The 15048-nt window shown below is 34.5% G+C and overlaps 1 protein-coding gene across 4 annotated transcripts in view; it reads left to right on the forward strand.

Annotated features, from left to right (window-relative positions):
* LOC139512225 (Fanconi anemia group D2 protein-like) overlaps positions 1–15048 on the forward strand; it is a 109516-nt gene that overhangs the window by 82344 nt on the left and 12124 nt on the right. For 3 of the 4 annotated variants that reach the window (XM_071299704.1, XM_071299677.1, XM_071299694.1), the window contains exons 31-36: positions 1598–1716; positions 5710–5826; positions 6164–6291; positions 7218–7317; positions 9976–10192; positions 10844–10915. In XM_071299704.1, the coding sequence (XP_071155805.1) occupies positions 1598–1716; positions 5710–5826; positions 6164–6291; positions 7218–7317; positions 9976–10192; positions 10844–10915 (753 nt within the window). The other variant, XM_071299685.1, reaches the window with a different exon arrangement.

Here is a 15048-nt window from a genome sequence, read left to right on the forward strand (position 1 = left end):
CCAGTATTTAACACGATGTACAGTGTCAAATAAATAATATATATCTGATATCATAATTATTCATTTATAAATATACTTATTTGAAGAATAACTTTTAAATATCAGGAAACTTCGTTAAACTGAATGCTCATTTAAAATAATATCTATAAAGCGTAATTAAATAGGATGTTGTTCCGTACACGCTTACATATTTGACCTCGTTACCTGATCACCTGTATGTACATTGTTATGCATCATTAGTTCTATTGATAAAGACTCATCAAAGGTAACAAACCTGTAATCAGTGAATGATTTATGGCTTCAATATAACTTATTGAAGGGATAATTGTTTGACAGCTTGTTGTTATTTAAATAAAAGAAAACGTGTTTTTTCTACTTTTTATTGATGTACACAAGCTAAAGACCAAGCCGTACATTTATGTATCCAGAGAATTAGACTAACTGAGACACTTCAAATAATCTTAAATTTGCTGCATCTGTTGTAATAAACCCAATTATGACCGAAATATCTTTGTGAAATAGTATGCCCAAGCGGACATGTCCAAAGCCCCAAACGGACATTTTTAATGATCGATAGTTGGTCAAAATTGAAATGACCGTTTTATGAAAAATGCCTTGAATAACAAAAAGTGGCAAACCAATTCTATATGACCGTTTGAGGCTGAGAGCAGCCGGACTTTTCATGAAAGTTTCGGACATGACCGGAATATATGACCGTTTTGGAAGCCTTGTGTGAATGTAAAGTCTTGAGATAGAAAAACTTGATCCTTGTGTAATTATGTGACTTCATATTTATATTTTTTATCAGATTAATTATATGTCTTATATGATTCTCCTCTAAGAAAGCCTTGGATTTACCACTTATACATTTAAGGTAAAATTGATAGCCAAAATCTACATTTCACATAGGACTAGCAAAGCTTAACAGAAGTGCTTAATTATAAAAAAGAAGATGTGGTATGATTGCCAATGAGACAACTCTCCACAACACAAATGACACAAAAACTAACAACTATAGGTCAACGTACAGCTTTCAACAATGAGCAAAACCCATACCGCATAGTCAGCTGTAAAAGGAGCCGCCGTGGTGTAGTGGTTAGTGCATCAGACTACTAACACAGGTTCCAGGTTCGATTCCCGTCTGGGATGAAAATTTCAGGGACTGAATTTTCGGCGCTCCCTTGACACCATTTGCGAGTATGGTTTTGAGGAAACGCTGATAGTCCGTCGGAAGGGGAAGATAAATGGCTGACCCGTGTTAAGAGAGAGCCATATCTCTTGCACGTTAAAGACACCCTTGTAGATTTTGAAAAAGAGCAGGCTAATGCCGCTACAAGGCAGCACTCGCACCTGCAAAGTGGAAAGGGATTAATATAAGTTGCAAAACTTGTTTCCCAATCCACTACAATGAAATATGTTTAAACTAAAGGCAAGTACAGATCTGAGAGTATACACCACATATACTTGGAAGTTATTGTTTTTGTTAAATTGTTGGTTAGTTATGTCAACACAAAATGTCCTTCAGTTATAAGGAAAGTATTTAACATGTATCATTCCAACTTTTAAGGATAACTATATGAGTATTATTTTTTTTCAGACAATGATTGCTGAGAATGATGGAATGATAGATGGTCCAGGTTTCAATAGTCCTGAATCCTCACTGATGGCCTCTTGTTTCCAGTTAATTCTACAGACAATGTGTTCTCTGTTCTCATGGTGAGTATATATTCAGGTATCAACAGTCCTGAATCCTTACTGATGACCTCTTGTTTCCAGTTAATTCTCCAGACAATGTGTTCTCTGTTCTCATGGTGAGTATATATGTCAAGTTTTGAACAGTTCTGAATCCTTACTAATGGCCTCTTGTTTCCCTTTAATTCTCCAGACAATGTGTTCTCTGTTCTCATGGTGAGTATATGTCCAGGTATTAACAGTCCTGAATCCTTACTGATGCCCTCTTGTTTCCAGTTAATTCTACAGACATTGTGTTCTCTGTTCTAATGGTGAGTATATGTCCAAATTTAAATAGTCCTGAATCCTTACTGATGGCCTCTTGTTTCCAGTTAATTCTACAGACATTGTGTTCTCTGTTCTCATGGTGAGTATATGTCCAGGTATTAACAGTCCTGAATCCTCACTGATGGCCTCTTGTTTCCAGTGAATTCTACAGACAATGTGTTCTCTGTTCTCATGGTGAGTATATGTCCAGGTTTCAATAGTCCTGAATCCTTACTGAAGGCCTCTTGTTTCCAGTTAATTCTCCAGACAATGTGTTCTCTGTTCTCATGGTGAGTATATGTCCAGGTATCAACATTCCTGAATCCTTAATAATGACCTCTTGTTTCCAGTTAATTCTACAGACAATGTGTTCTCTGTTCTCATGGTGAGTATATGTCCAGGTATTAACAGTCCTGAATCCTTACTGATGACCTCTTGTTTCCAGTTAATTCTACAGACATTGTGTTCTTTGTTCTCATGGTGAGTATATGTCCAGGTATTGACAGTCCTGAATCCTCACTGATGGCCTCTTGTTGCCAGTTAATTCTACAGACAATGTGTTCTCTGTTCTCATGGTGAGTATATGTCCAGGTATTAACAGTCCTGAATCCTTACTGATGGCCTCTTGTTGCCAGTTAATTCTACAGACAATGTGTTCTCTGTTCTCATGGTGAGTATATGTCCAGGTATTAACAGTCCTGAATCCTTACTGATGACCTCTTGTTTCCAGTTAATTCTACAGACAATGTGTTCTCTGTTCTCATGGTGAGTATATGTCCAGGTATTGACAGTCCTGAATCCTCACTGATGGCCTCTTGTTTCCAGTTAATTCTACAGACAATGTGTTCTCTGTTCTCATGGTGAGTATATGTCCAGGTATTGACAGTCCTGAATCCTCACTGATGGCCTCTTGTTTCCAGTTAATTCTACAGACATTGTGTTCTCTGTTCTCATGGTGAGTATATGTCCAGGTATTAACAGTCCTGAATCCTTACTGATGGCCTCTTGTTTCCAGTTAATTCTACAGACAATGTGTTCTCTATTCTCATGGTGAGTATATGTCCAGGTATTAACAGTCCTGAATCCTTACTGATGACCTCTTGTTTCCAGTTAATTCTACAGACATTGTGTTCTCTGTTCTCATGGTGAGTATATGTCCAGGTATTAACCGTCCTGAATCCTTACTGATGACCTCTTGTTTCCAGTTAATTCTACAGACAATGTGTTCTCTATTCTCATGGTGAGTATATGTCCAGGTATTAACCGTCCTGAATCCTTACTGATGACCTCTTGTTTCCAGTTAATTCTACAGACATTGTGTTCTCTGTTCTCATGGTGAGTATATGTCCAGGTATTAACAGTCCTGAATCCTCACTGATGGCCTCTTGTTTCCAGTGAATTCTACAGACAATGTGTTCTCTGTTCTCATGGTGAGTATATGTCCAGGTTTCAATAGTCCTGAATCCTTACTGAAGGCCTCTTGTTTCCAGTTAATTCTCCAGACAATGTGTTCTCTGTTCTCATGGTGAGTATATGTCCAGGTATCAACATTCCTGAATCCTTAATAATGACCTCTTGTTTCCAGTTAATTCTACAGACAATGTGTTCTCTGTTCTCATGGTGAGTATATGTCCAGGTATTAACAGTCCTGAATCCTTACTGATGACCTCTTGTTTCCAGTTAATTCTACAGACATTGTGTTCTCTGTTCTCATGGTGAGTATATGTCCAGGTATTAACAGTCCTGAATCCTTACTGATGGCCTCTTGTTTCCAGTTAATTCTACAGACAATGTGTTCTCTATTCTCATGGTGAGTATATGTCCAGGTATTAACAGTCCTGAATCCTTACTGATGACCTCTTGTTTCCAGTTAATTCTACAGACATTGTGTTCTCTGTTCTCATGGTGAGTATATGTCCAGGTATTAACCGTCCTGAATCCTTACTGATGACCTCTTGTTTCCAGTTAATTCTACAGACAATGTGTTCTCTGTTCTCATGGTGAGTATATGTCCAGGTATTAACAGTCCTGAATCCTCACTGATGGCCTCTTGTTTCCAGTTAATTCTACAGACATTGTGTTCTTTGTTCTCATGGTGAGTATATGTCCAGGTATTAACAGTCCTGAATCCTCACTGATGGCCTCTTGTTGCCAGTTAATTCTACAGACAATGTGTTCTCTGTTCTCATGGTGAGTATATGTCCAGGTATTGACAGTCCTGAATCCTCACTGATGGCCTCTTGTTTCCAGTTAATTCTACAGACAATGTGTTCTCTGTTCTCATGGTGAGTATATGTCCAGGTATTGACAGTCCTGAATCCTCACTGATGGCCTCTTGTTGCCAGTTAATTCTACAGACAATGTGTTCTCTGTTCTCATGGTGAGTATATGTCCAGGTATTGACAGTCCTGAATCCTCACTGATGGCCTCTTGTTTCCAGTTAATTCTACAGACAATGTGTTCTCTGTTCTCATGGTGAGTATATGTCCAGGTATTAACAGTCCTGAATCCTTACTGATGGCCTCTTGTTTCCAGTTAATTATACAGACATTGTGTTCTCTGTTCTCATGGTGAGTATATTTCCAAATTTAAATAGACCTGAATCCTTACTGATGGCCTCTTGTTTCCAGTTAATTATACAGACATTGTGTTCTCTGTTCTCATGGTGAGTATATGTCCAGTTTTCAATAGTCCGGAATCCTTACTGGTGGCCTCTTGTTTCCAGTTAATTCACCAGACAATGTGTTCTTTGTTCTCATGGTGAGTATATGTCATGGCTTCAAAAGTCCTGAATAAGCAAGTCAGCATAGGAAAATCCCCTACCATTTATTTTTTTGTTGAAATCAGACAAAAGTTTAATTTTAGACTCTTTGGAACCTGATGTGGACCCATTTGAAAAAATGGGCCAAAATCAAAAATTTGATAAACATTATTAGACTCAGCATATTGAAATCAATTTAAGTTTGATTTTGTACACTGGTTTGGACCCACTTGGCTAAAAAACAAAATTTTAAAAACACAGTAAGATTAATCATCTCAAAGAAGCCCAATATTTCAAGATTATTTAGACCGTTTGAAAATGGTTAGAAATAAGCAATTCAAACAAAGTTTAGAAATTTGCCTGTTTTTTACCCCTTGTTGGCCATTAATTCCTGAGCAGATACCACCATAACCCCAAAATTTAATCCAATACATGTACTACTTTTGTTATATGGAACCTTGCGGTATGATTTCAAACAAATCCATACGTTTGTACTCTAGTTATTTCCCAAAAACCAGAAAAGGTTTGCTTCTGATCCCTTTTTGGCCAAAAATTTCTAATCACTCTTTATCTTTCATAAATTTGTGGAATGGACTTTGTGGTACAATTTTCCATACTTAAGTCTTTGTTTGGAAACCAAATGTTTTTTTGGCAGATATATGCCTTACCATTATACAGCCGCTGTATAACACTTATCTCCAGAGGTGAGCAAGGGGCAGATGGAAGTGATGTTTTCTGTAATCATACCAATAAACTCTACGCAACTTCAGTTTCCCAATGACTTGTGTTAACCTACAGATAGGACAAAGGAAATAATTCTAAAGGAGAAAAATTATGAAATATTTTAAATATAGAAAATCAGGGTATAATGATAATCATAATTTGGATTGAGCTCTACATCTGTTATTCATAAGTATTAAAGTTTTTCAGATGTTATATATTTTTTACAGGAATGGATTTCTGATGTCTGATAACAAGTCATTGTTTAAAGAAGGACTTGGAACATTAGTTTCAAGGATCAAAACAACCTCTGGTTCTACACAGATATCTAGACAGGATCTTATTAAGTATGTATCAAGGATTAAAACAACCTCAGGTTCTACACAAAAACATTTTATAATTTTTTTTTATTATTTTTTTTTTAAATTGGTTTCTGCACAATTTGCAAAACCATTGGATGCTTATAGTACCTTCATTTTGAAATTACATTGTAATATGAAATTTCATCATTTTGATTTCATAGTGGTTTTCAAGAATGATTTATTTTTTATTACTCTAAACAAAAATTTGAAATTAAACAATTTATTGAATGAGTAAATTATTAATTTTCCCTAATTCTAAAGTCATGTAGGCAAAATGGAACGCTATTCTGGATAAAACTTCAATACTTTTCATGTTTTTCAGGACATCTTTTCAGTACATTAAGAACTTTGCTGACATGGTACCAAACATAGCTACAGCTGTCAGTGTTGTTAAGTTATTAACTGTATTAGCAGATAAATCTGACTCCAGAGATCTTCATGGACAAATACGTAAGTTTGGCTCAAGATATCTTCATTGACAAATACTTAAATCTGACTCCAAAGATCTTCATATATACAAAACCAACATTGAGTTTTTGTGGGAAGATTCATTTCTCAAATACTTAATAGCAATAGATAAATATAAGGTACCGGTATACATATAAAAAGAAGATGTGGTATGATTGCCAATGAGATAACTCTCAACAAGAAACCAAATGACACAGAAACTAACAGCTATAGGTCACTGTATGGCCTTCAACAATAAGCAAAGCCCATACCCTATAGTCAGCTATAAAAGGCCATAATATCACAAATTTTAAACAATTCAAACAAGAAAACTAACAATCTAATTAATGTACACAAATATGTAACACAGCAACAAAAGACAACCACTGAATTACAGGCTCCTGACTTGGGACAGACACATACATAAAGAATGTGGCTGAGTTTAACATGTTAGCAGGATCCCAACCCTCCCCTGTTACCTGGGACAGTGGTTTAACAGTACAAATTTAGAACGAACTATAAAAATCAGTTGAAAAAGGCTTACATGATCATCAGACAGGGTTCATCTGACCTTTCCTCATTTCATGGACAAGTAATCAATGTTATGTTCTGTTTTGCAGATACTGTGACAATTTGTATGCCCCACCTATGACAGTAGAGAGTCATTATGTTTTCTGGTGTGGGTCCGTTCATCTGTCTGTCTGTCCCGCTTCATGTTAAAGCTTTTGGTCAAGGAAGTTTTTGAAGAAGTTGAAGTCAAATCAACTTGAAACTTAGTACACATATTCCCTATGTTATGATCTTTCTAATTTCAATTTCAAATTACAGTTTTGATCACAATTTCATGGTCCACTGAACATAGAAAATGATAATGCCTGTGAGGCATCCGTGTACTATGGACATTCTTGTTCTACTTGTTATTTTTACAGCAAACATTTGTGAGGAATTTTTGAAAAGGGAATGGATGTCTGCAGATGGACAAAAGGAAAAAGGTGTTAAATATAATGAAAATTTACAGATAATAATTAGGTAAGAATAGAATTGCACTTTACAAAAGCATTATTTCTTAATCTATTAAAAAATTAATGAAGATATTCAGATTTCATTCTGATCCAATTTGGGCTATGTGAGTTATTCCCCTTTTTCTTTGGTATTGTAATTGACAGCATAACTGAGATGCAAATTTTCCTTGATACATACAATATATGTCTACGAATTTCTAAAGCATTATATGTCACTTCTTCAACCATAACTTTACTAAACTATTATAATATTAAATATATTTGTCTATTGAAGACATAAAACAATTTTGTAACATCTTTTTACCATTGCACATCATTGCAACAAAAGGTTCTGCTTATAGACTAGGACACTAAATGATTGAATAATAGTTTTGAGTCAAAATCAGTCTATGAAATAATTTTTCAGAAAATTTTGCTATTTTTATGCCCCATTTATGGGCATTATCTTTTCTGGTCTGTTCGTCTGTCCATCCTTCCATGAAACATGAAACATGAAAACTTAATTAAACGCCTATTTCTACATATACAATATGTATTCAATGGCGTTGTACATAAATGACATATAAACTACAAAAATACTATACAAAAATACAATATGTATGTACTATACCAAAAATTGAAAATATACACTGTGATACACAAGAAAAAAGTCAGAAAAGTTCAAAATAATTTTCGAAATACAATGTTTTCAACCGACATTTAAAAGTATCCAAAGATTCAGAGTTTTTTACATTTGTACCTAGTTCATTCCACAATTTTGGCCCAATAGTACTAAAGCTTCTATCTGAAAAAGTTTTCTTTTTGTTATATGGGACTGCATAACAACCAATAGATGACTCTGACGACCTTAATGAACGTTTCGACACTTGAGGATTTAACAAATTGATCAAATATGACGGTGCATTACCTACACGACAGTTGTACATATATGTTAAGATTTTGAATGTAATTCTGGCTTTGATCGGAAGCCAGTGTAAGTCAAACAATGCCTGCTTGGCACTATCATACTTAGAACGGTTTAACACAAGTTTGGCACACATATTCTGTACACGTTGCAATTTATATTAATCAGTTTGTGAAATTCCAAAAAGTATAACATTGCAATAATCTAAATGTGATATAACCAAAGATAAGACCAAAGTTTCAGTTGCTTCTTTCGATAGATAGGATCTTATGCACTTTATTTTGTAGTAGTTCATCATTGCTGTTTTACATTTTTTAGTAATATGATCTTTGAAGTTTAGAGTCTCATCCAGAAAAGCTCCTAAGTACCGTATACATGTTTTTGATTTTATAACATCTCCACAAATGATTATGTCTTTTGTCTGACATTTAGAGAGTTGGCGTCGACTGCCAAAGAGAATAAACTCTGTTTTCGCATTGTTCATTTTTAGTTTGTTACTGTTCATCCAGGTGTTTATATGAACAGCGCAGTCCTGTAAGTCACGAATTGCATCCATCTCATTCGTTAATGTTGGCACGAAACGTTTATTAGCAGTATGGTCGTCGGCAAATCCGTACACAGTAATAGATGGTGGAATAATGTCGAATAGAGTTCCGGCGTAGACTAAATAAAGCCAGGGACCTAAGCAACTTCCCTGTGGTACGCTACATTCAAGTTGTCGCTCTGATGATGTTGTAGAGCTGACATTTACACGACAGCTTCGAGGTCTCAAATAGGAATCGATCCATTTAAGTGCGGTTCCATTTACACCGTACTGATATTCGAGTACTTTTATCAAAATACTATGATCTACAGTATCGAATGCTGCACTTAAATCAACGGCGATCATAGCGGTGACTTCTTGATGCTCCATCCCATCGAGTATGTCATTAACGAGTCGTAGAAGGGCTGATTCGCACGAATGGAATTGACGATACGCAGATTGGTTTATAGGAAGGAGATCATGATCTTTCACGTGTTCATTCAGTCTATATAGCGCACATTTTTCAATTAATTTAGACAGGAAAGACAAGTTGCTTACTGGTCTATAATTTGAGTAAATTAGTTCAAGACCAGCCTTTTTCAGCAGAGGCCTGACTACCGCTTGCTTCCATCTTAATGGGAAGACGCCTTGACTAAGAGACAAGTTAACTAACTTTGTGATAACAGGCAACAATTCACTAAGGAACGATTTAAGTACTTTCGTAGGCAAAATGTCAAGTTCGCATGATTTACATTGCAATTTATTTATGATGGTCTTAACTTCGTCTTCTGTCTTCCATCTGTCCTGCTCAAGGTTAATATTTTTGGTCGAGGCAGTTTTTGATGAAGTTGAAGTCCAATTAACTTGAAACTTACTACACATGTTCCGTATGATATGATCTTTCTAATTTTAAGGCCTAATAAGGGTTTTGACCCCAATTTCATGGTCCACTGAACATAGAAATTGAGTGTGATTGGGGCATTCGTGTACTATGGACAAATTCTGATTTATTATTTATCTATTTAAAACAAAATTTACTAGATGATCTTTCCAGTTTGAATGCCTAATAAGGGTTTTGACCCTAATTTCATGGTCCACTGAACATAAAAAATGATAGTGTGATAGGTGCATCCGTTTACTATGGACACATTCTTGTTTATTATTTGTCTATTTAAAACCAAATTTACCTTGGTGAATAAAAATATTGTACCTTACTTTGTCATGACAATTTTTTACAGAGCTTTTATGGTGTACTCAGATGACCCATTATCAGCAGCTGAAACCATAGCAACTAAAGGAATGCCTGAGCTCTTGGAAACAGATAAAAATGGCTGCTCTGCCACCTTCCCCACATTAAACAGATCGTCCTTTTCAACCTTCTACAGAGTTATGTTTAATCAGTTAATAGATTGTATAAAAACTATGTCACCAGCAAAGCAGACTGATTCTAGAGAGGTATTTTATGTCAAACATGAAAACAGAAATGTATAAAAGTTAGAATTCGTAAAATTTTCAAATAAAATACAAATTTGCATGTTGCATTTCCACGGAGATTATATCCCTCTATCATGGTTTATTGACTTTGAAACATTTGCAAGTTAAGAAGGAACAACTTATGACATGTATTTGATATGCAGTTGCAGTTGTATTGTCATCGGCACTCATCATTTCAATGGAGGTTATTTGGCCCTGCATCTTCACCCATAATTCAACATTTGCATTATACTATAAAAATTTCAAAAAGGCAAGACCAGAATTTTCAATGCACAGCACCTTGTGTATTTATCCCGCTATGGAATCAGATGCGAGCCAAAGCTGTATGCTAAATTTTGCCTTTTCTTGTCTTTGGCAATTGGACAGCTGTTACAATCAATTGAGGATAAAAGTCACATCTTCCCTTTGTTAACTATATCTGTTTTCTGTTGTTTATGTATGTGCATACAATAGATCAGCTCTGTAGACATGTTAAAACTGAATCCCTTGCACTTATGTCAAGTTTTGAGGTTCATAAGATTTTCTATATAAACTAATAAGAATTCGATTTTTTCAGGAAATTATTTAATTCTGTGTAGTTTTTGGTTTCAAGATTAGTATTCTCTGTTTTAGGTGAAAATAGACAAGCTGCTACAGTGGAATCAAGCTGTCAGAATATTACATATCCATATAAATTTGATTAAGGTTTGTACCTATAAAAATATAATAAACACTGAAGACAGTATATTTTTATGGCCCCGCAACGATGTTGTCGGTGCCATATAGTTTTCTCTTGTCCGAAATTCTGATATTCCTTAATTCCATAATTCCGTCATTCCGCAACAAACCATTATACGGAGTTTTCAGATATTGGGCTCCACTAATTTTTGCTGAAATTACGGGCTTTGGACTTGAGAATTTGTTGAAAATTGTTGAAAATCTCAGTTATACAGACTTTTTTTCTAAACGCCTTCAGATATTGGGCTGATTTTTGATATGTGAGTTAACCATGATGAGTTACAGATTAGGTTTAAGTTTCGTTCTGCTCCACTAATTTTTGCCGAAATTTTGGGCTTTGGACTTTGAGAATTTTTTTTGAAAATTGTTGAAAATCTCAGTTATACAGACTTTTTTTCTAAACGCCTTCAGATATTAGGCTGATTTTTTATATGTGAGTTAACATGATGAGTTCCAGATCAAGTTTAAGTTTCTTTTCGCTCCACTAATTTTTGCCGAAATTACGGTCTTTGGAATTTGAGAAATTTTTGAAAATCACAGTTATAGACTTCTTTTCTAAACGCCTTCAGATATTGGGCTGTTTTTTGGTATGTGAGTTAACCATGATGAGTTATAGATCAAGTTTAAGTTTAGTTTCGCTCCACTAATTTTTGCTGAAATTACGGGCTTTGGACTTTGATAAATTATTGAAAATCACAGTTATACAGATTTTTTTTCTATACGCCTCCAGATTTTGAGCTGATGTTTGATATGTGAGACTACCATCATGTTTGTGTCCACATGTGTTTATATTGAAATTGCATATTTTTCATATTTTTGGGACGGGGCCATTCGTGTCTCTTTGACACATCTAGTTATAATCTGACCTTATTTGTAAGTGGAGTTTTACAAATACGAAGGCGTAACAATTTTGTATGCTCTTTCATGAATATGTTTATTGTAACAGCTTATTGACAGTTATTTTCAATTTTATATTAAGAATATATCAATGTATCTGTTACCAAGAGTAATTTTAGGGCCCTGCCCAATGGAGGGGCACCCTATAGTGATCAGTCTGTCCATAACAAATTGTGTCCACTCTATATCTAGAGAACCGTTATAATTTCATACTTTATACTTGACATGTATACAGTCGATTCCACTTAATTGCATACCGCTTAATAGCATAATTCGGTTAATTGCATACTTTTCTCCAGCACAAAACCATTTCCCATTCATCTAATGTTAAATTGTACGGTTATATGCATAGCCCCACAAGTGGCATTTCGGTTATTTGCATAGAAAATAATCGCCAGCTAGATATGCTGAGTTAAAACTAACGAGATTTTTGACCGGAAACAGCAATTTGGTAAGTATATTTTTCTTGAATGTATCATAATTTTTTATATTATTTCACATTTACTTCTGTGTTATTTAAATAAAGTTTTAAAACAGTTTCTTTCGTGTTTATATGATTATAAAAAGACCTTGATGTGAACACAGGTAAAGTTTCCCATATTCTATTTTAAGCCTCGAGGTCATAAAAATGTCAATCAGCTGATTGTTGTAAAAACACTTGTTGTAACCATTCTATGATCGGCAATGGACATTTGAGCGCATTGACAGGACATTTGAGCGAGAAAAAAAAGGACGTTTGAGCGCCAAAGTATAGGACATTTGAGCGCCTAAATTTTAGGACATTTGAGCGAAAATAAGAATAAGCGTAGGACATTTGAGCGAAAACAAGTCTTGGATAGAGAATTGTCTTATTGGCAATCATACCACATTTTCTTACGAATATAGTTCATTAAATGAGGAGTTTACCAACAAAAAGATTAAAACATATTTTAATTGTAAAAAACAAAGCACTAAAAACAAAGCACAGTCATAAAACAGGAGTTTACCAACAAAAAGATTAAAATTAAAAGAAGTTATGGAAGTTGAAGCGTAACAGACGAACAAGTAGTTTACATTAACATTAAATTTGTAAAAAAAGGTACTTACTGTACATCTCCAGGATATTTCTTCTCCTTTTAGTGTTTTGTCCACTCTATATCGGAAACTGTCACAAACAAGGCTTCTTTTTCCCTTATTAGTCTCGGTCAAAATAATATCCATTTTAACACGTACATGTATTATTAGTATTAAGATTTCAAGTGCCAAGGGACATTTCACTTAATAGATATATATATAAGAATTTTAGAACAAAGAAAATTTGCATAGCCAATGAATTATAGTAGAATTGATTGGTAAATAGAGATCAACTTAGGATTTCACTTACATAAACCAGCCAGAACCGGTCGAATTACTCGGGTGTGAAATAAAATAAAAAATATTTATAACTAAATCTTACTTTTTTTTCTTACTTTTAAAAAAAAATCTTAATTCGTGTAAAATTATCAGGGAAAATTTCGCTCAAATGTCCTGTCTGAAAACTCAGGTAAGGTTAATATCCCGGCGCTCAAATGTCCTATGAAGTCGGCGCTCAAATGACCCTATGTGCTTTTTTCTTTTTCGCTCAAATGTCCTATGCCCTCTATGATCTTCTATCTCAAAAGGTGTTAATTATTGATTGCATTTCAAACATTGTTCATAGATTACATTTTGGGTGTATTTTTAAAACAATAACGCCTGCTAATTATCGGTCATATCTGACCATGTGCAATCTCGTAATTTGGCTAGGGGTGATCTACATTTATGTTAAATATTACAGGGCATTTATATATGGTTGAAGAATTTCATACATTAATCTTTCATTTTTAATATTTTTTGACAAGAACATTTACTTTCTCACTTTCAACACTCGTGTCCAGCAAATAACCCATGCAGGGCCCCATTACCTGTTAACTTTGCATATACGAAACTAACGAGGTTAAAGTAACAGTGTTACATCACTGTGCAATCGGTAAATACTGCATATTTAAGGCAGTTCATTACACATTTATTGTATCAAATGATTATAAACTGTGTAGCATTGTTCAACAGTTTAAAAAGCGTAACAATATAATTTGTACATCCGGGTCATAGAAACAAATCTATTTTTAGAACAATTTTATTTTCGTATCTCAGGTAAAGGAAAAGTCGGTACATAAATAAACTAAAACTAAATGTGTTTATAAATTTTATTGAAAGAATAAACAATGAAATAAAATGCATGACTTTTATTAGAATAAATAATCATTCAATATCATGATATGTTGTAAGTGGATTATGGACGTTCATCTTTCTTAAGGATTTCCTTTACTGATCTGCACTATCTATGTTATTTGACTCCGTATTTTGGCATTTCGGATATAAGCATACTCCGCTTTATTGCATAATTTCGTCTGACAAATAGGCTATGCAAATAACCGGAATGTACTGTATTAACCAACATCAGAGGGTGTGTCATTATGTTTGAACAACTTCTTAGGTCAAAGGTCAAGGTTAAAAACTTGTTTTAGTTGACAACCCCATGTCCTATGGTGAAGATCTTGTCTGCTCTATATCTTGAGAAATGTTAAGATTTCAAAGTTTATACTCGACATGTACATTAACAAACACCAGAGGCTGTGTCTTAACTTGGGTTTCAGTTGACAACCTCATGTCCTATGGTAAAGATACAATTCTTTTACCACAGCGGGGCCTACAGAGATAGCAGTCATCTCAATGATGTATTGTTCCTTTTATGTATGATTATAGTTAATTCTAATATGACGTGCTTCTTTCGCTTTGTAAACAACACCGTGATAAAATTCTCGATATATCTATACTTAGCGCAGACTCCAAGATGTACACAAATGGCTGTTTAAATATGCCTCCCACGTAAATCCACATGTATTGTAACCTATATGTAAACGGTTGTGGATTTCGCTGTGTTAACAATTACAATTGAATAAAACCCTACAGAACATTTATTCTGATTCTGATGCATAACAAAAAGAATTTACTCATTAGAGAACGGAAAAATGGACAAAAACAAAATAAATTAAAATTCCGCGAAATTCCAGTAATGATTTTTGCGCATTAACGTCATTTCAAAACATGACGTCATACGAATGAAAACTTCAAAGCTGAAGGTTTTTCTATTGCGTTTACCTTCTAAACTTGGATACAATTGCATTAAAATAAAGTTTTGAGGT

This window comes from Mytilus edulis, chromosome 1 (assembly GCF_963676685.1).
Source record: "Mytilus edulis chromosome 1, xbMytEdul2.2, whole genome shotgun sequence".
In the NCBI taxonomy this organism is placed as follows: Eukaryota; Metazoa; Mollusca; class Bivalvia; order Mytilida; family Mytilidae; genus Mytilus; species Mytilus edulis.